The following is a 21453-nucleotide window of genomic DNA, read 5'->3' on the forward strand; positions in this document are numbered from 1 at the left end:
GACATGGGCTGAAGATGTGAGTGGAATTATCGTGACATGGACTGAAGATGTGAGTGGAATTATCATGACATGGACTGAAGATAAGAGTGGAATTATCATGACATGGGCTGAAGATGTGAGTGGAATCATCATGATATGGACTAAAGATGTGAGTGGAATCATCATGACATGGACTAAAGATGAGAGTGGAATCATCATGACATGGACTGAAGATAAGAGTGGAATTATCATGACATGGACTGAAGATGTGAACGGAATTATCGTGAAATGGGCTGAAGATGTGAGTGGAATTATCACGACATAGACTGAAGATGTGAGTGGAATTATCATGACATTGACTGAAACTGTGAGTGGAATTATCGTGACATGGACTGAAGATGTGAATGGAATTATCATGACATGGACTGAAGATGTGAGTGGAATCATCATGACATGGACTGAAGATGTGAGTGGAATTATCATGACATGGACTGAAGATGTGAGTGGAATTGTGATATGAACTGAAGATGTAAGTGGAATTATGATATGGACTGAAGATGTGAGTGGAATTATCATGGCATGGACTGAAGATGTGAGTGGAATTATTATATTGACTGAAGATGTGAGTGGAATTATAATGATATGGACTAAATATTTGAGTGGAATTATGACCTTGACTGATGATGTGAGTGGAATCTTCATGACATGGACTGAAACTGTGAGTGGAATCATTATGACATGGACTGAAGCTGTGAGTGGAATTATGACATGGACTGAATAATTTCATGCTTGCAATAAAATTGATATCGCGTCACACTAATGTACCGTTTTGACCTACCAGACCATCTTTGTATACAAAGTTGATAATAATTTATTGGTGATGCTAAAAATCTGCCATGTACCTAAATGTTCACTAGTTTCATTGGGCTGAAATTTTCGTTGTCTGATTTAGAAGATGAAATGCGATGTTCCACAAGGTAAGTAATACGCTGCAAGGTGACCGGTGATATCTCGGCCCAGAGAAGGAGATTGGAATGTTTTTCTCTGAAAAATTATAATTTAATTTCTTGCTTTGAAAAACATTAACTCACTTATGGCGTCATGATATGCTTAAGAGCACATTTTTAAACTTTAAATTCACGGTGTTTGTAGATATATATAGATTATTAATATAGAATGGATACAAACATCCTTGCCGAGCATGCATGTATGACACAGATTCACCAAAGTAACAGTATCTGTAACCCCCTCAATAAGGTGAGGGTTACTGTACAGGTTTAAACAATGACATGATAATTTTACAAATGTTTAATAAAGCGGGAAGGAGGGGATGACTGAATCATCTCCTCGAGATATATATACAGATACTCTTCGCGGCATCAACCGCTCAAGTAGTCTATTCAGTGAACAAATTAATGTCAATTTCTGCAGTTGCAGCGACATACTTTTAGGGCGACATCAAAATTATTTAAGAATATAAACATGGAATATGCCAACACTCCAAGTGTACTAGTATTTAAGCGTTCAGCTCCCGAGACAAGAATGCAAAACAATTTATGTTTTATTCTAATCTTGCAAATAAAACGTTTCAAATAATCCAAATTTTAAAACATATGGACCTACGAATTTTGAACACTGAATGCTGACTGGAAATGGAGTCAATGCATTTTAAAGTTCCGTACAGTAACATGCACCCCGCCAAACCTGGAAGTCAATCGGATTAAAACTATAACAATTACAAAGACGTTATTATGTTCCTACTGTCTATATGGAAATATGTACCGGCTTACGTGTACACCTCTACTACAAGTTAACCCAGGAGAAGCGAGAGAGAAACTAAGAAATATAAAAGAATAATCATAAACACGTCAAAAGGCGTGTTAACATCTGGTAAAATATATGTTGGATGCCAGCGTAGTTTGCCACCGAACATCTATTTGATAATTTCCATATTGTTTTTATAGAATTACCCGTCCCCCATGCCTACAAGACGATCACTTCAACAATGCATTTCAACTGCTTTCATGTTCGATGGTGACATTACAACCTTGTTGAAAATCAAATTTCCTTTGCGCTTTTGGTGGAGTATTTAAAAGGGGAAATATTTGTCCGTTCTTACCCATTATTTATTATCAATGGCTGGCATCTATTTACATTTAGAAATCACAAACATAGCACGCATTGAAAAAATCTAGCAAGCGGGGTCTGAGTGCATTTTATAAATCGACGTCTCTCAACCTGCCCTCTGTAAGAATGTTTTGGAGAGAAAAAACTTGTGTCGTGCGAGACGTCGCGAACAATCTATCTGTTGTTGTGAGGGGCATATTATACTCAACAATGATTTACTCGGTCAACACCCAGCTTACAGGCAGAAGCAGTCAGCTGGCAGTGCCGGCAGTGGTCACTTGTACACGCCAACAAGAAGCCCTGACGGCTATCGACACGCTGACTTCATAACTTAGTACACTATATGCGCTGTATATATCTCACTGTTCAAAATGTTATGCATCTTGTTCGTGCATCTAAAAAGATTTTCATTTAGTGACAATGTTAGATAAAAAATGACATGATAAGAGCTCGCTCATAGTTCCTTTCTATGTTTCAATAAACTGCTGTAGAAATGTGATGAATAATGAACAACGTCAAGTGAAAGGTGTAATGCTTCCAGCAAGTAAAAATGTGTCGTTTTTTTCACAGTTATATATGAAAATATTTCTATTTCAATTGTTTTTAAAGTGAGCGCGAGTAACGACAAGATCCATGAGCAAGATTTTAATTTAATTACACCGTGATATCAGCGAGAAGCTACAGACACACTCTGCTCTTTAACAAGGACAACGAACCTTGTTAAGCACACTTGACAGAAATTAAGCCGGGTATCTTGGCTTATACCATGGAGGATACACAAAGCAGGGTCGTGCTTCATAGCAGGACCCAAGTAGACACCCATCCTATTGTATCTTCACCACCCAAAGTCATGCAACCATGCTTAGCCTTCTCAGTAGACAGACGGACATTATCACACTCCGCAGGTCAAATATTAAGTCGACCAAAATGTCTGGATGTGTTGACTGGACGGTACTTTCTTCTACATAGATAATTAAATGCAATGATGTGCCAAAGCATGTATTGCGCGTGTAAACACTTGCCTACTTTTTTTAACATACTCTATCCGATTCAATATTTCTGACCAAAAAAAATAAATTTTGATTCCTGTACTTGGTATGTTGCTTTATTGCGTTAAGCTGGAATATTGCTGAGTGCGGCGTTAAACAAGAAACTAACAAACAACTCCATGCACCAACATGCATAATCAAATGTAATATTGTGATGCATTCTCTGTTCTTTCATTCGAGAAATAATCTTTTGACAGAAAGAAAATCGGCAAAATAATTATTTAGATGCATTATATGAGTTCCTATAGTGAACTTTAGGTGGTGTGTGTGTGCACATAACAACTTACAGTGTGTCATGGAGATATCCCATCAGAAAGTGTTATTGAAGCTTACCACTCAATCGTATGTTCTTCTTATGTCAAAGCAGCACAAAATCGCTCATAAAATATGTGTCTGCGTTCAAAGTGGAAACTGCAGAAAGTGAAGAGAGATTAAAGGTTTCAAGGTTAACAGTGCACACTTCCGTATTTACCCCACAACTAAGTATGTCTGCCTCTGTTCACTCACGTTTACCAACAATCTGATCCCAAGTCAATACATATTGCATATGTAATTGCAGTTGAAAATATATGATGACTGTTCATTGTATAACACGTGTTATACATCAGATAGAGTTCTGTGTTCGTGATGATGATGTTTGTTGTGGTATCAGATGCTCTCCTTATATGTGACATGAGACCAAAAAAGTGTTTATTTTTAAATGAAAACTTGTCAAGAGGGTGAAAGCGAGCGGTAATTACGGGCCAATGCAGACGAGGAAGACTGCCGGGAACCACGCTCCTCCGTGACTTAGGGATACTGGAGGGTATCTGCAGACTTCGTCTACATCTCTGCAAGTCCAATTGTTGGCCAATTCTACGTGAAACCCTTTTCACTCCAACTAGCTGCTGTTCACGTAGGCTCTCTCCGCACGTGCGGCTGTGCTACGTAAATCATGCACTGATAACAATCCCAAAACATCTTTCAGTAATGATAGTTTGAGTTGGGTGACGACACCTACTACCGGAACATTAGTTGAGTCTCACCGGGTCTACACACGATGACAGCACGTCCAGCAGTTGTTCCTGCAAATATGGCAACGATGGCAAGACACTTACCTGGATTCCGGCAGCTCCATTAAAGAACTTCGTGTTTTGGAGGCTGTCACACGTCTACGCTAGTCCTGTTCACTACATACGTTAGGGGGACAGCCAGTGTTATTCTATTGACGCTACGCCACCTATCGGGGAAAGCAGCTCAACTCATCCTATTGTCTGCTGCTAGAGAGTATCCTGGGACAAGCCAATCCAAGTGAAGCACACACAGTGAGGAACTCACTCACAGTGCCGACTTGTTCAGTCACAAGACTTTCAGGCCTTTAAGACTTGACTGTGTTGAAAACAAAGTATTGTCAGTACTGATGACCGTTGTCAGCATCAATGAACACTCAAGTGCTGGCAGTATCTCTGCTGTACGATGACAATGCTGTTTCTCTCTTGCCTGCTGTTTCTGTACGTGACCAAAGCGCTGTAGAGAGTCTCCAACACCTAGGGCCGCGGTGCAAGACTTAATCTTCTCTACCTCAGAGGTGTCACATCTCTGCGCTGACTGCTCATTTTGGGAGAGAGAGCCACAGCGCATAAGCTAAAAAACCACGGCAAGCTGAAAACAGCTAGCGGGTCCCCGTATTTGTCAGTTGGTCCGATCGAAAACACGGCCCCTCAACAAATTCAAGCAAAGTTTGTTTACAAATTTGTGTCTATAGCCTCCTCATATTTACACAATGCAGGTGAGTAAACCGAGCCTTATTGTTTCATTAGTGCAAAATGCCTTAGTTTAACGTCGTTTACCTGTTTCGCCCCCGTTCTAACCAGGTGGGGTGAGGACTGAAGCCGATATTTCACAAACCAACTTCGAATTCATAAATTTTAGCCTCTCTATTGACCTGACTATTTAGACAAATTTTAGCCATCTTTAAAACAAATAGCCGCTCATGTCTGATCGCCTGTTTGTAGAATTCGGTCATGTTTGTATCGAAACCGCGCTCCGAGTTAAACTTGTGTCGCCAACTTGTGACCATAGCTCCTGATTGAAAAGAGCATGAGTAAGTACTTCCTTATTAGTGGAAATATGCACGTTTATGATTGTAGCAGATACCTTGCTCAACAACAGATAGGTAAAATAGACATCTTTAAATCTGACACACGCATATTCATAGAATGTGATATCTCGAAACTGAAAGAAAGAAAGTAATCTTTAGAGCTACAGAAACACCATCAGCAATGCCCGATGGATGAGTGTAACTTGTAGAAAAATAATAATTACATCTTACGTTAATGTGTGCTAGAAAGACAAGCAACAATAGACTATATAATTATAATTTTGAACTTGAAAGATCTGTCTATGATATACCATTCATTTACCATTAATGCATGGTCAAAGAGTTTATTAAAAATTTCAGAAATCATATATTTAAGAGGATGTCACATCCAGTTTACCAAACAGAAACTATGTAGTGTAACTATCATTTTTTCTTCCTGTTGTGTTATCGAGGTTTATGGTCAAAATGCACATAGCCAAGCAGCCGAGATTGACGCTACGTTAGGTGTTCATAGCTGGAAAGACCTTCGTGGTCAAGTGGATAGAGAGTCTGTCCGGAGAGCAGAAGGTGGGTGGTTCGATCTCCTGGCTGCGTCATACCAAAAGTCGTTAAAAGATGGTACTTGTTATCCTGCCTGGGACTCGACTAAGGGGCTAAAAAAAGTATGGCCGGCTCGGAGTCAGTATAATGTGTCTTTGTGGGGTACCTATGTTTAACCGTGGCATGTACTCTAAACCCGGTAGAATTCCGGACAAGTACAAGCAGACACACACACGTGCATGCACGTCGGTATATAAGTGCAATAATCTTGACCGCGGCGTTAAACCCACCTCACCTCACCTCACCTCATAGCCGCAGAATATCTTTGGGTTCATCTGAGAGTAAATCTGACATCTGTAGGTTGCGTTTCTCATCTTAAAAGCCAAATAGTGTCAAGTCAAACATTATTATCACTTTCAACGTAAGGTAACCAATATAATGCCTCCAAAAATGGCAGCAAACCGTGCGTGGAGTAGCCTACCCTAAGCAAAACACGTGTGGAGTTTCCATCACCTCGTCAAGTATGCAGGAGAAGTGAGGAGTTGTGCGGCCTCTGGGAATCCCGAGAGTAGAGAAATTCAACACACGCCTAGTAAAAGGTCACTCTGTTCTTGTCCCTTCGTTTCACAATGCAAGTTTGTTTCAAGTCTATTGTTTTGTGGCGACGTTATTTCCGGGTTGTGCAACGCCATAACAGGCCATATGGTATGATCTTATGTGAACACCTAGTCATCTATGTGGTAGATCCCAAGACATAAGGCCGCCTGATCTGCACACGGTTCCTTAAGGCGCACTACCTTGATTGTTGCAGCAAATCCTGCCAAAACCAGATAGATTGGGTTGTTGTAACTGGTGGTAGCCTACTGGTTGTTAAGTGGTACTGTATTGACAATTGTATTTAGAAGTCGACATCAGGAGCCAGTTTCAAGCGTCTGTGCAATCTTGATCGCAGCAACATGGGATAATATTTTCTACGTGTTCTTTCTTTACGATTACGCAGGGTGCATTCCAGATACTGATTTCAATGTTATGTTTATGAACCGTACAGGGTGCAGAGCATGTAACCTGAAGCAATTGTTTCCAGTGTCTGAAGTGCACGTGCGTCTCATCTCCACGTAGGCTCTGTGCACGGGCGATCCATCAATAACAACCCCACAAACTATGTTAATGTTCCCTGTGATTAAATGTCATGTAATAATTGTGTGTAGAGATACAATAATTATTTTTTAAAACTATGTAAGCAGTTAAGATTAAAACACACTTGATGCATGTGGTTGAAGAAGAGCTAATGGACAAAGTTACATAGAAGTTTCAGCGTTGTCATTTCGAACTTGCACTATAGTTCTTGCCATTTATAAATTAACGAAGATAGATATGTTCTAATACTTATAAAGTGAAAACACGCCATTCCGGCGAAAACTTAAATTAATGACAAAAACAGCAAAGTGAGCTTTTTAAGAAATATCCATTTTGCTAGCGATAAACATCATCATTGAGTTTTGATCACGTGGTTACAATCCTGGTTAGAGCGGCTATATTTAGTCGGAATGACTTGTCACTTTATAAATTTTAAAGCACATGCTGCTATGCTTTAATTAAAAAACGCGATTTTCGTGATTCTATTTCACGTTGCAAGAGCTGTAGTCTTGTTTTCCATCATGTTAACGATTACATATGTCACGTGCTCAACATTCAATCAGATATCATTGGCTGTAGAGTGCGGCAGGGAAACCGATCTTTGTCTTTCTTTCCCATGCTTTCTCCGTTCTTTCTCCTTACTCTCTATATTCTTGTAGCTATCCACCCTCCCTGTATTCCTGGTGCTGTCCTTGCTCCCTGTATTTTTGTCGCTCTCCATCCTCCCTGTATTCCTGTCGCTATTTATCCTCCCTGTATTCCTGGTGCTGTCCTTGCTCCCTGTATTCGTGTAGCTCTCCGCCCTCCCTGTATTCTTGTAGCTATCAACCCTCCCTGTATTCCTGGTGCTGTCCTTGCTCCCTGTATTCTTGTAGCTCTCCACCCTCCCTGTATTCCTGTCGCTATTTATCCTCCCTGTATTCCTGGTGCTGTCCTTGTTTCCTATATTCTTTTCGCTCTCCACCCTCCCTGTATTCATGGTGCTGTCCTTGCTCCCTGTATTCTTGTAGCTCGCCATTCTCCCTGTATTCATGGTGCTGTCCTTGTTTCCTATATTCTTTTCGCTCTCCACCCTCCCTGTATTCATGGTGCTGTCCTTGCTCCCTGTATTCTTGTAGCTCGCCATTCTCCCTGTATTCCTTTTGCTGTCCTTGTTTCCTATATTCTTTTCGCTCTCCATCCTCCCTGTATTCCTGTCGCTATTTATCCTCCCTGTATTCCTGGTGCTGTCCTTGCTCCCTATATTTTTGTCGCTCTCCATCCACCCTGTATTCCTGGTGCTCCCAATCCTCCCTGTATTCTTGTCGCTCTCCACCCTCCCTGTATTCTTGTAGCTCTCCACCCTCCCTGTATTCCTGGTGCTCTCAATTCTCCCTGTATTCTTGTAGCTCTCCATCCTCCCCGGATTCTTGTCGCTCTCCATCCTCCCTGTATTCCTGTCGCTCTTCATCCTCCATGTATACCTGGTACTGTCCTTGCTCCCTGTATTCTTGTAGCTCTCAATCCTCCCTGTATTCCTGTCGCTATTTATCCTCCCTGTATTCCTGGTGCTGTCCTTGCTCCCTATATTCTTGTAGCTCTCCATCCTCCCTGTATTCTTGTAGCTCTCCACCCTCCCTGTATTCCTTGTCGTTCTCCGCCCTCCCTGTATTCCTGTCGCTATTTATCCTCCCTGTATTCCTGGTGCTCTCCATCATCCCTGTATTCCTGGTGCACTCCATCCTCCCTGTATTCTTGTAGCTCTCCATCCTCCATGTATTCCTGGTGCTGTCCTTGCTCCCTGTATTCCTGGTGCTCTCAATTCTCCCTGTATTCCTGGTGCTGTCCTTGCTCCCTTTTTTTTGTCGCTCTTCACCCACCCTGTATTCCTGGTGCTCTCAATCCTCCCTGTATTTTTGTCGCTCTCCATCCTCCCTATATTCCAGTCGCTATTTACCCTCCCTGTATTCGTGGGGCTGTCCTTGCTCCCTGTATTCTTGTAGCTCTCCACCCTCCCTGTATTCATGGTGCTGTCCTTGCTCCCTGTATTTTTGTCGCTCTCCATCCTCCCTGTATTCTTGTAGCTCTCCATCCTCACTGTATTCCTGATGCTCTCCATCCTCCCTGTATTCTTGTAGCTCTCCACCCTCCCTGTATTCCTGGTGCTCTCCATCCTCCCTGTATTCCTGGTGCTCTCCATCCTCCCCGTATTCAACTGATTCCATGCAATCAGCAAGCCTGAGCATCATATCTGTTTGGTCGCATATTATGACAATCATAGGTTGCTGGGAACCTATATTCATACTCGGAATCCTTACGGGTTCCAGTTTGTTTGTTTGTTGTTTAACGCCGCACACAGCAATACTCCAGCTATATAACCGCGGTCTCTAAATAATCGAGTCTGGACAAGACAATCTTATGATTGATATCATGAGCATCGACCTACGCAACTGTGATACCATAACATGCATCAACCAAGTCAGCGAGCCTGACCACCCGATCCCGTTTGCCGCCTCTTACGACAAGCATGGGTTGCTGAAGGCTTATTGTAACCCGGATCTTCACGGGTCCTACAGGTTCCACATTAACAATACATGCGCAATGCATCCATGTACATGCATTTGTAAACAAAGAACCATCTCAAGCATGGTTGGGAAGCAATGTTTAAATACTACTCTGATATTGGAAAAGGTATACACACAACACATGCTTTTTTATGGACCACGCTTTACAGCATCACGTTCTCGCAGGCAAATGAAAAGGGAGGGGTCAAACAAGTATATTATTCAATACAGACTTTGCATCTTCGCCTGATGGTGGATAGGGTCCTGTGGACTCGTGTAAGAGCAAGATGAAGTTCCTGCAGTTTGATTTGTGGATTTGTAGACCAACGAAGACAATAACGTCTTTCATCTCATCACAAACATGCTCAATGGGTGATATGTTGGGGGATATTACCGGTCAAGGCAACACACTCACGTTATTCTATTGCAGATACTAAGTATTGCAGTATTCTGGCAACTTGTTTCTACCGGTAACGTACAGTGTTCAGATATCCAGCACAAGGGCCTTTGTAAGTGACGTTGACCGCTCCTATACCCCGACCACATGGCTGAATGTAACGTCCATCGCAAGGAATGTAAACAGGTGATCTGACGTCTGATCGGTGTGTTCATCGGTGTGCCACCCAACTAGAAAAATGTCTGAATCACTGTATCCGCTGCTGTCGGTGTTTATCCGCCAAAGTACAACGCCATACTGTCCGCCTGCTGACGATACCTTACACAGGTAAAGGAAGATCCGTACTCCACAAGTTATGACGGTGTGGTTCTGTGTGAATGACAACGTCTTATTGAGGTGGCTCTGTCACTGGCATTGTCGGGTATGAGTGTCTTTGTGCTCAAGTATTCTGTAATCATCCATATGTCCATGCTAAGTGACACAAATCCATTTGGTTGTTTCATTTAATACCATGAATTCAAACTAAATCTTTATCAAATATTTACATTAAACATTGGACAAACGGCTATGTTCAGGGTGACGGCGCTTTTTGTGCATGTGTGATATGAAATATATCAGTCTTCATTCAAGTGTTGAGTGCAGGTTTGTGCACGAGCAGCGGGTGTCCAGTCGTCGAAGTGGGCAGTTAAGAGTCCAAGGTGCCCAAACCGCTAATACAACCTTAAACCTAACACCTAACATATTTAAACTAGATTGTTTTGATAAGTATGATTTTGAAAGATATACAAGAATTGACTTGTGAGCCGCCTTGCCTGTGATGCTCGAGGTATTTCCAGAACATTTCGCACGTGCACTTCACTGTTATGTTTGTGATGTTATAAACTGCATGTCTCAAGGCAATTCATATGGGATCAACTCACACCTTACTAAAATAACTCAACGCCATACCTGTCAACTTTCACGCATTTAGCGTGAGACTCACTTTTTTCAACAAAACTCACTCTATCGCGCAATGCCACTGCAACCTTATGCCTATTCGCTAAAAACAACTTTTCGAAACATCGTGGTTTCATTTTATACCGAATTGCCTTGTTCCTCGTCGCAACTGTCATAGAACTTTTGTCATTATTTCTACATCTCTCTATTAAGACAATCTACAAAAACAAATTCAACCAGAGGGCTCCAAAATACTGGGCAAAATTGTTAAAATCACTTTCCGATCGAGGAGCGAAGATTCCCCTTCGACTCACAACCAAAGGCTTCGCCCTGGACATGACCTCGGCCTACGTATAGGGCCCCTGGAGGTTGGTTCACTCCCAGTTGTCAGACATCCCATTTGTGAGACGACCCAAACCAGTGTAACTGCCTGTCTTACCTACTAATTACTGAGCTGCTCCATACTGTGGGCAGAGTGAACTACCCCAACTCGTTGAGTGATACAGATTAACCAGATCATGATTGTGTTTTTAAGTTGCGTTCGATCTGTGCCAGGTTGCGGGTGTTTTATTAGGCAAGACTAGGAGTATTTTTTTCAGTGATACAGAATATAGGAATCTCAGTAAGGATTAATAAAAACCTTTTAACCGTTGAGTTTGTTTTGCATTATTTTCATTAAATACATTGTTAGGTAGAATAAGAACACGTTATATAAACTAAACTTCTACATAACCTGAGTATAATCTCACATGTACTATCAGTACCGGACTATATTATTTTGAGGAAATCAAGCACTATGAATAAATTTATCCTGGAAATAATTCAAATATGTGATTTCTTGTGAAGACGTCAAAATGTGTGATATATCTGGTATGATTTGTTGATTAAAATTGCATAATAAATCTCTCCTGTAAATTCCTCAAAATGTCTGTTTAATGAAAGGTAAACAGGTAACTATTACTTAACTATCCATCCTTGACTCATCCTGGTATAGGCTGTCTGACAAATAGGATGTCTGACACAATTGCGAGGATACCCCCCTGGACACTGGCTAATATAACATCTCACTAATTGAATAAATTTAGGGTTGACAGCTGTGCAACACTAACTGCCCATGTTTAATTGGCCTATAAAAACCAAACATCCCTGATCAAGAAAACAGTTTTTGATTCTACTTGTTCTTTCTTGTTCCAAGAAGCTATCAAATTATTTCAACAAACTTACATGTAAACCCGATATAACATCTACTATTATGTGTGTTGCACTGCTGTGGTCAGCTACAACAAACCAGTGGTCGTTTACATACGGAATCAATGAACATAACTGCCGCCAATATTCAATACCTTGATGTTTTATAGTGTGAGTATATCGCATTTCACTTTGACGGTTTCCCTCTGGTGATATATGTATCGAAGCCATTGGCGCTTATTGTCATCAACCTTATACGTCTGATCGCAGTTCGTTTGATCTGGCCGACATTAGGTGCGGCTGCATATAATCCGCTGAAACTGTACGGTCGTCACATATTGCTTGGCTGACAGCCGCGAATGGGCGGGGCTTAGCGGCGACTCTCACAAATTGCTTCGGCACGTTCCCCTCGTGCACCTAGCCCTCTCCCCAACAACCCGCCCATCACGCGCAGCACGAAATTGATCTGTTTAACTGGCATTAAATACTTTTGTTATTTTGGTCATATCATACTGAACTTACCTTTTCGTTTCTTTGGTGATAATATATGAAATCTTTCGCAAAAGCTGAGTAGCCATTTGAATGGCCCGCATACATGGAAGTTGCAAAGGCGTAGACAGTTTTACTGTAATGATATACCTTACCTTTTATCAATTCATTTCCAAGAGAAATAGAATGTTTGACATATAAAGACAGTTTAATAAATAGAGTCACTGTTTAATTGAAGAAATAAGATATAAAAATGAATGCAGATACAGGGTGTTTTGAAAGATGACATTCTAGTATATACTCAGTTCTCAGATCCCAGTATGGGCAAACAAATATAAAATACATTTCCGTTTCTGTTGCTGACTTACATAATGGGCATAACCTCTTAGTTGTATCAATGCACAATTCCAGTCCTTTATCAATCATGTTTTATATGCTATTGTAAACAGCTATCTTTCTGCCCTTAAACGTTCTGTACGAGTCATAACGTGAACTGCATTCTAAGTGGAAAGCCATTATTGGTACGACATACATTAACATGCACTGCGTTAACAGACTGGACAGGAACGTGTTCCACGTCGTGGTTTACTTCACCCACTGATTGATTTAACCGAAGCCTGTTGCATGAGAGCACAAAAGGTTTCTAATCCCCGATACCCATGTTGCTTTACCCAAATTATCTGAGTCTATTATAAGCTAATTTTGTGGGTCTTCGTTCATGCTTACTGAGACTATTAAACCATTGTTTTAACCATCTAATCTGAGACTTGATATACACCGGATATCTACCACATTCTTCATAAACTGTTGGCTATTGATGGTCCAACGGACAAAAACTATTTGCAGGCTAAAAGATTCACTTATAAAAAATGAAAGATGAAAAACGAAGGAGCGCTAATTTCCATTTCCACCCCCTCGGTCTCCCCGACCATTGACCATCTCCCCGCCTTTCTACACCTCTGATTCTCCCAAATACCAAAATACCCTCTCTCTGTGTCTCCTAAACCCTTGCCATATACCCTCCATCGGCTCCCCCGACCCTCTGCCATCTACCATATTTCTGTCTCCCAGCTCCTACGCATTTCTCTCCTTTCTGTCTCCCAGTTCCTCCACTATATACCCACTTTTTGTCTCCCAGTTCCTCCACTATATACCCACTTTATGTCTCCCAGTTCCTCCACTATATACCCACTTTCTGTCTCCCAGTTCCTCCACTATATACCCACTTCCTGTCTCACAGTTCCTCCACTATATATCCACTTTCTGTCTCCCAGTTCCTCCACTATATACCAACTTTGTCTCCCAGTTCCTCTACTATATACCCACTTTCTGTCTCCCAGTTCCTCCACTATATACCCACTTTCTGTCTCCCAGTTCCTCCACTATATACCCACTTTCTGTCTCCCAGTTCCTCCACTATATACCCACTTTCTGTCTCCCAGTTCCTCCACTATATACCCACCTTCTGTCTCCCAGTTCCTCCACTATATACCGACTTTCTGTCTCCCAGTTCCTCCACTACATACACACTTTCTGTCTCTCAGTTCCTCCACTATATACCCACTTTCTGTCTCCCAGTTCCTCCACTATATACCCACTTTCTGTCTCCCAGTTCCTCCACTATATACCCACTTTCTGTCTCCCAGTTCCTCCACTATATACCCACTTTCTGTCTCCCAGTTCCTCCACTATATACCCACTTTCTGTATCACAGTTCCTCCACTATATACCCACTTTCTGTCTCACAGTTCCTTCACTATATACCCACTTTCTGTCTCACAGTTCCTCCACTATATACCCACTTTCTGTCTCCCAGTTCCTCCACTATATACCCACTTTCTGTCTCCCAGTTCCTCCACTATATACCCACCTTCTGTCTCCCAGTTCCTCCACTATATACCGACTTTCTGTCTCCCAGTTCCTCCACTACATACACACTTTCTGTCTCCCAGTTCCTCCACTATATACCCACTTTCTGTCTCCCAGTTCCTCCACTATATACCCACTTTCTGTCTCCCAGTTCCTCCACTATATACCCACTTTCTGTCTCCCAGTTCCTCCACTATATACCCACTTTATGTATCACAGTTCCTCCACTATATACCCACTTTCTGTCTCACAGTTCCTCCACTATATACCCACTTTCTGTCTCACAGTTCCTCCACTATATACCCACTTTCTGTCTCCCAATTCCTCCACTATATACCTTCTCTCTATCTCCAAAATTCCTCCGCCATATACCTTGTCTCTGTCACTCAATTCATCCGCCATATACCTTCTCTCTGTCTCCCAGTTCATCCGCCATATATCTTCTCTCTATCTCCCAATTCATCCGCCATGTACCTTCTCTGTCTCTCAGTTCCTCCGCCATATACCTTCGCTCTGTCTCCCAATTCATCCGTCATATACCTTCTCTCTGTCTCTCAGTTCCTCCGCCATATACCTTCGCTCTGTCTCCCAATTCCTCCGCCATATACCTTCTCTCTGTCTCCCAATTCATCCGCCATGTACCTTCTCTCTGTCTCCCAATTCATCCGCCATGTACCTTCTCTGTCTCTCAGTTCCTCCTCCATGTACCTTCGCTCTGTCTCCCAATTCATCCGTCATGTACCTTCTCTGTCTCTCAGTTCCTCCGCCATGTACCTTCGCTCTGTCTCCCAATTCATCCGTCATATACCTTCTCTGTCTCCCAGTTCCTCCGCCATATACCTTCTCTCTGTCTCCCAATTCATCCGCCATGTACCTTCTCTGTCTCTCAGTTCCTCCGCCATGTACCTTCGCTCTGTCTCCCAATTCATCCGTCATATACCTTCTCTGTCTCCCAGTTCCTCCGCCATGTACCTTCTCTGTCTCTCAGTTCATCCGCCATGTACCTTCTCTGTCTCCCAATTCATCCGCCATGTACCTTCTCTGTCTCCCAGTTCCTCCGCCATGTACCTTCGCTCTGTCTCCCAATTCATCCGTCATATACCTTCTCTGTCTCCCAGTTCCTCCGCCATGTACCTTCTCTGTCTCCCAATTCATCCGCCATGTACCTTCTCTGTCTCTCAGTTCCTCCGCCATGTACCTTCGCTCTGTCTCTTAGTTCCTCCGCCATATACCTTCTCTCTGTCTCCCAATTCATCCGCCATATACCTTCTCTCTGTCTCCCAATTCATCCGCCATGTACCTTCTCTGTCTCTCAGTTCCTCCGCCATGTACCTTCGCTCTGTCTCCCAATTCATCCGTCATATACCTTCTCTGTCTCCCAGTTCCTCCGCCATGTACCTTCTCTGTCTCTCAGTTCATCCGCCATGTACCTTCTCTGTCTCTTAGTTCCTCCGCCATATACCTTCGCTCTGTCTCCCAATTCATCCGTCATATACCTTCTCTCTGTCTCCCAGTTCCCAGTTCAAGGATTTTAGCTGTGAAGGCCCTATTGATCTGATGTCATAGCGAGTAGTCCGTCACCGTCCGTCCTTAAGCATGTACTTCTACTCCGAATCGCCTGACATTGAGGACGACACTTATTTATGAATATTTTTTTCATTCTGTTAAAATAAGATATAATGTCAGTTTAAAAATACAATTTAAAAAATCCGAAAAATTTTGAGACCCACAAAATCCATGAATCTGAAACATTGATATGATGTTACACAATTCAGATTTCGTACCAGTAAAACATAACACATTCAAACTGAAAATTTACAGTGGAAAGTGCCTTCTCAGAAACACCCTGGCAGAAGCCAAAAGTCTCCGAAGGCTGATTATTGTGATAGCATATGTAGCAGTCCACCAAGATTTAGTCATGGTATTTACATTAACACTGAAGGAATGAAATAATATGTCACAGAGTATCACAGTAAAGTGGCTGAAACAATGTGTAGTTGATAATGATTCATGAAGCTTCTTTTCAGGGCTATCTGTGCTTGACGTCAGCTAGTTTTTGATGATGTCGCGAAAATGAGAAAGCTTAGATCTCGGAAAATTACGATGTTTTCCAGAATTTCAAGATTATACGACCTTCTAGAGCGTAACTCATTATTCCGTAACCTCGTTATTTGAACAATAGAAATGGAATGAGCTGATATTAATATAGAAAGAAGTGAAGGTGTAAAAGTCAATATAGCTGATACGTTTTTCGATTTTCTTCCAACAGATTTGCAAAATATTATTTAAAAAATAGTTTTTCATAATTCCTATAATTCAAACTGTCGTCGGTAATTATAGTAATTGAAGGTGTGCTTGTGAAATTAGTGTTGACTGATAGGAGATATCGGTTTTCCTGCCACTGGAGACTGTAGATACATAGAGTTGCGCCGATAATAGATAGGGCCTTTGTCAAAGCAGGGATATACAGGAAATGTTATAAAACACTTCTCCGTCTATGAAAATGCCTGGATTTTATCAGTTCTACGTTCTGGGGTAAGTGATGGAAGTATTTACATGTCGGTTAACATTATGGGTATCCATTAAGCTACTGCCGGGTATTTGTGATGCCATTGATTAATGTTTTTCAGTTGATGAAAAGTTACAATATGTATGCGTCTGCATATATTTACCAGTTATAACAGCCTTATATAATGTTTGGGTCACAGTTCTACTACAAGACATTGAAATTCGTTTTTGAAATGCGCTGAAATTCTATTTAGCAGGTGAATAAGAGTAAGAGAAAGTTACTTCATAATCCCTGTTAATCAACGCTGTCAGTAAACTGCCAATCATATCTATGGGATACACCAAACAACTCTTAGTTACCAAATTTTAATCAATGCGTACTTTTTTCAGAGGAAATAATATTGCTTCTCTGTGTGAATGCGTGTAATACTTGGTGCGTCAGTCCTCAGCTTCATAATGCTTCTTACGGGTGGTATACAAGTATTGGAATTTGTTGTGTGTGTGGTAGCATACGCATCAGATGAAAAACGATTGCTACTCGTCAAGTGCACAGCTCAGCCATACACATTCGTATTGTCTAAGCAATATCCTATCCTTGGAAACCGCCTATGCACAAGACACTCATTAAAATCTAATTACCTTATATTCCTTTACTGAGGCACTTTTCACTGCTTATCCTAAATGCTCATGTCAGTGTGATTTCAAACCGCATGTTTGCGCAACATAAAACACTAATGTTTCGTCCTCGTTATTAGACGGCAACTTTGACACAGAGCGTTTGTAGCTGTAGTAGACGTTTGAGGCCGTTGTCGATGAGAGTTACGTAAACGACTAGGCTATTTGAACGCACTGGTCTTGTAGAATGTGGCCAGTTAACGGCATAACTCCTTCGATACTGACCCCACATGATACCTGCGACAAATCGGACACGGTTAATTGCGGGTGAAATCAACAAGATGAGTTTTTTCAGGTTTCATGTGGGATTTTTAAAAATATTTTCTTGTCCAAAATAATACATTGGATTGGTCACAAGGGCAACACGTATTGCCACCTTCTCCATATATACAGTTGAACACAATATTACGTAATGAAAAGGAATAATTTACATTTGAAGCTTGACAAAAATCGCATGACAAAGTTACCATTACATGTATAACATTGCACAATATTCCCATTACACATATAACATTGCACAATATTCACTAAAACATTCATTTATGGGCGGAGTATCATATCACCCATATTGCACAGGGGGTCAGGGGATCCCTGCACCTAAACATAGCGATTGTACGTCGTATAAAACGTTCAATGTAAGGATCTATATCAGAAAACAGCTCAAAACTCAGTGTAGAAGGAATTTGTTATCGAATGTCTGTGAAACGCGGTTACATATGATTACTGTACAACTTGCACGACACAAAGCAACATGGGCACAAATCAAATGCTTAGGATGAGGGAGGTGATGACAGAAGAAACAAAATTTCTTCAATGGCCTTTCTCACGAAAAATCTTAAGTTTGGATTTATCACCGGAGTGTAATACCTATATGTAATGTTCTTGTATATACTGTCCATAAATGCCAACCAACCTGGTTCATTACCATGAACTATCACTCATTATTACAACCCACTCATCAATTTCAATCATTATACAGTTATAGGTTTTATTTACATATTATACATTGTTTTGTTTTTGACACACTGAACTGGACAATCTAAACTTATTACTTTGTTCAAACCGTTTGTCATGCAGCGTGTTGTTTGTGAGACGGTGAGTAGAATAGATATGCTCCGCGTAGGAAATATACCAGCGAAATGTTAACATCGAAAAGAGCACATGTCGGCAACATTATTATGGCAAGAATATTCCACAAACTAGACTTTATTTTATCAAAAGTCACCTGAAATCCATTCACGCTGTAGCATCATTTATGTTTGCGTGATTTTATTAGAGAATATAGCCATGGCCCGTCAAGCAATGACGGCGTGATGCCCCCCCCCCAAAAAAAAAACAAACAAAAAAACAAAACAAAACAAACAACAAAACAAACAAACCAACAAAAACAAAAACCAAAACCAAAACCAAAACAAAACAAAACAAACATACAACAACAAAAAACAACAACAAACAAACAAACAAAAACAATACATTAGTTTTCGCAGTGATTATTTGCGAATTTTTCGCAACTTATCGCAATTATTCGCAATTTTCGCGATAAAAATCTTTTGCGTTGTATCGTAGCTAACCACACTGGAGTAATGAACCGGGTAGTAGACTAAACAAATGTCTTTTTCATCCACATTTTCAATTAATTATTTTGATTTGAAGCACATGAGTCACGATGTCACAATACCAATACTTTTATTCATACCACTTGACGATGTACAGATATTATTGTACACCATCTGCAAAATATGGCCCAAATCAGTTATCATTTATATACTAGACAGTGGTGCATTGATCGGCGTTATTTAGATGCAAATCTAAATCAGCATCGCTGTTATTGATAGGAAATGAATATCAGCAAGAACATTCCAATTATCGAGTGTTGGTGAATGGTTTAAGCCAGTATGTGACTCGGGGAAACCCGAGAATGCAGTTGGCATTGTTCTTGTTCACGAAATCGGAAGGGGCAGAGAATAGACGTGAATAGAGATATTCACCAGTGTGGTCTGCACGGCAGTGACAGGCCTTCCGTCACGTCGAATCGAGATATAGAGAGGATGGGGAAATTTACACACAGGAAACATTGCGAAAAGCATGCTCACTCGACTCTTTGTTGAACACATGGCACGTACATTCAGCTAATAGTCTTTATATGTTGCTTGAATTTGGGAAGCAGCAATAGTGGTAGAGTGTAGGAGACTTAAGTGTACATTATTATATCTTTTCGGAACTATTCTCTGATAGAGGAGCTGTAGGCAAGGCACTGTCAGGAAGGTAATAATATTTACGTATTTCCGGAAACAGAGCAGCCATCTATAAGGAGTGGTAAGTGTATGTTCATCATAGAGCAGCAATTGCTTCTGGGTTTGAGGTGTGAGGGGTGAGGGGTGAGGGGTGTGCGTAGAAACAAACACGCGTAAGTGCGACTGAACTCTCGGTTATCAAAGTTGCGATCTTCTATAGCTAAGGCAAAGTCCCACCAGATTTATTCATGTTGAAACAGAAGTCTTTGAACCCATAGTGCGAAATGTCCAAACTACTGCCTCGAAATCATTGTTGGTACCTTCTATTTGAACAGTCGGAGAGATGGCGTCTGGTACAGAAGCGAGTAGACAATGTCTTAGGAGCACAGCGTGACTGGTAAACACAGTAGTACAGCTGGTAATTGGTATTTGAATATGTCGCCATCTTTTCACTGAAACGGGTACAGACACTCAGTGCATCAATCTGCATCTGTGTTGAGGAAATACATGAACATGTTATCAGCATGAACTACGGGTATAGCCATTAGAGGCACATGATGTGCTTCAACAAGTGGAAATGTGCTCATATAGTTATCAATTAATACGCGGATTTTGTAACTATATTACGAGTAGCAACTTCCTGCCAAATGACCAGACATATAGCTCCTGATAAACTGTCACTACTAAAAGCGTAATGTGTTTATAGCGGCGGGAGATACCTACATTCGTGTGGTTCCTCAAACTGGGATATCTTCCAGAAAACAAGGTACGTGGCAAGGGTACATTTTTTTACATCTTCAGTATTTGTTTGTATCGTTATCATTACTATATGATATAATATTTTTTAATCATATGCGTCACTGTTACGGGAGAGTAGTTAACCAACGGTTAGTATATAGCAATGTAAACACACATAGTATTACATAAGTGTCTGATTTTCAGTGGTCCATTCATATGAACTATATTTCCCTTTATGCCAAAAAGAATTTTGATGAATAATCAAGCCTGGTTTTTTTCTTGCACTGAAAGTTTACATTTAGTTGTAACCACGATACCACCTTTTATCTGATGACTATGTGAAACATACGCGAGGATGTCTCTGATTACTCAGAGTAAACATTAGTGACAATGAAGTCTCCTACCACATTTCCATCAGCTTTATTCGTTGACACAACAAATAAGTATGGCATATAATTCAGAACTATGGCTCAATGAAACTACCAAAGCATATAAAAGTCGCGTACCCTCACATTCATTTCAAATGGGTTTTAATGGTCTTCAGTGAAACAACTGAGCATTAAAAGAACTGTTGTTGTTGATCCTACACTCAAGGAATGACGAAAACACTCTGTATATTTACTAAAACATCCCATACATTAACTCGGATTAAAATTTGAATTGAACATGATGACGCAATTTATGTGACTTGTGTAGATAACTTATTCCTACAATAACTACAATAAATATTGTCCTTGAAATGTTTGAATAATATTCATAGTTGTTCCTCCGTTAAAAGTATGTCCCTGCACAGACTGTATACGAGTGCACCTATAAACAACAGAAGACTACTTCACGATACTTAATTAGCCACCTTTAGAAATACTATACACAATAGTATTCTAACCGCATACCTTTAGAAATACTATACACAATAGTATACTAACCGTATGCCTTTAGAAATACTGTACACAATAGTATACTA

The 21453-nt window shown here is 40.9% G+C and overlaps 2 protein-coding genes and 1 long non-coding RNA gene across 4 annotated transcripts in view; 1 reads left to right on the forward strand and 2 right to left on the reverse strand.

The window, feature by feature from the left end:
* Positions 1-4509, reverse strand: part of LOC124114715 (single-minded homolog 2-like) — a 136408-nt gene extending 131899 nt beyond the window's left edge. Inside the window, exon 1 of the mRNA XM_046475417.2 lies at positions 4253-4509. Within this exon, the coding sequence (XP_046331373.1) occupies positions 4253-4272 (20 nt within the window). The 5' untranslated portion in view covers positions 4273-4509. The remainder of the gene's footprint in view (positions 1-4252) is intronic.
* A 2962-nt stretch (positions 4510-7471) lies between these two features.
* LOC124114721 (cell wall protein IFF6-like) lies at positions 7472-8497 on the reverse strand. The gene has a single exon (XM_046475430.2). The coding sequence runs from the start codon at positions 8495-8497 to the stop codon at positions 7472-7474; it is 1026 nt and encodes a 341-aa protein (XP_046331386.2).
* Positions 8498-19701: 11204 nt separating this feature from the next.
* Positions 19702-21453, forward strand: part of LOC124114717 — a 75156-nt gene continuing 73404 nt past the window's right edge. For both annotated transcript variants that reach the window (XR_007218352.1, XR_007218353.1), the window contains exons 1-2: positions 19702-19833; positions 20458-20517. This is a non-coding gene — a long non-coding RNA (uncharacterized LOC124114717). The remainder of the gene's footprint in view (positions 19834-20457; positions 20518-21453) is intronic.

This window comes from Haliotis rufescens, unplaced genomic scaffold (assembly GCF_023055435.1).
Source record: "Haliotis rufescens isolate VD_foot unplaced genomic scaffold, xgHalRufe1.0.p SCAF_5, whole genome shotgun sequence".
Taxonomy (NCBI): Eukaryota; Metazoa; Mollusca; class Gastropoda; order Lepetellida; family Haliotidae; genus Haliotis; species Haliotis rufescens.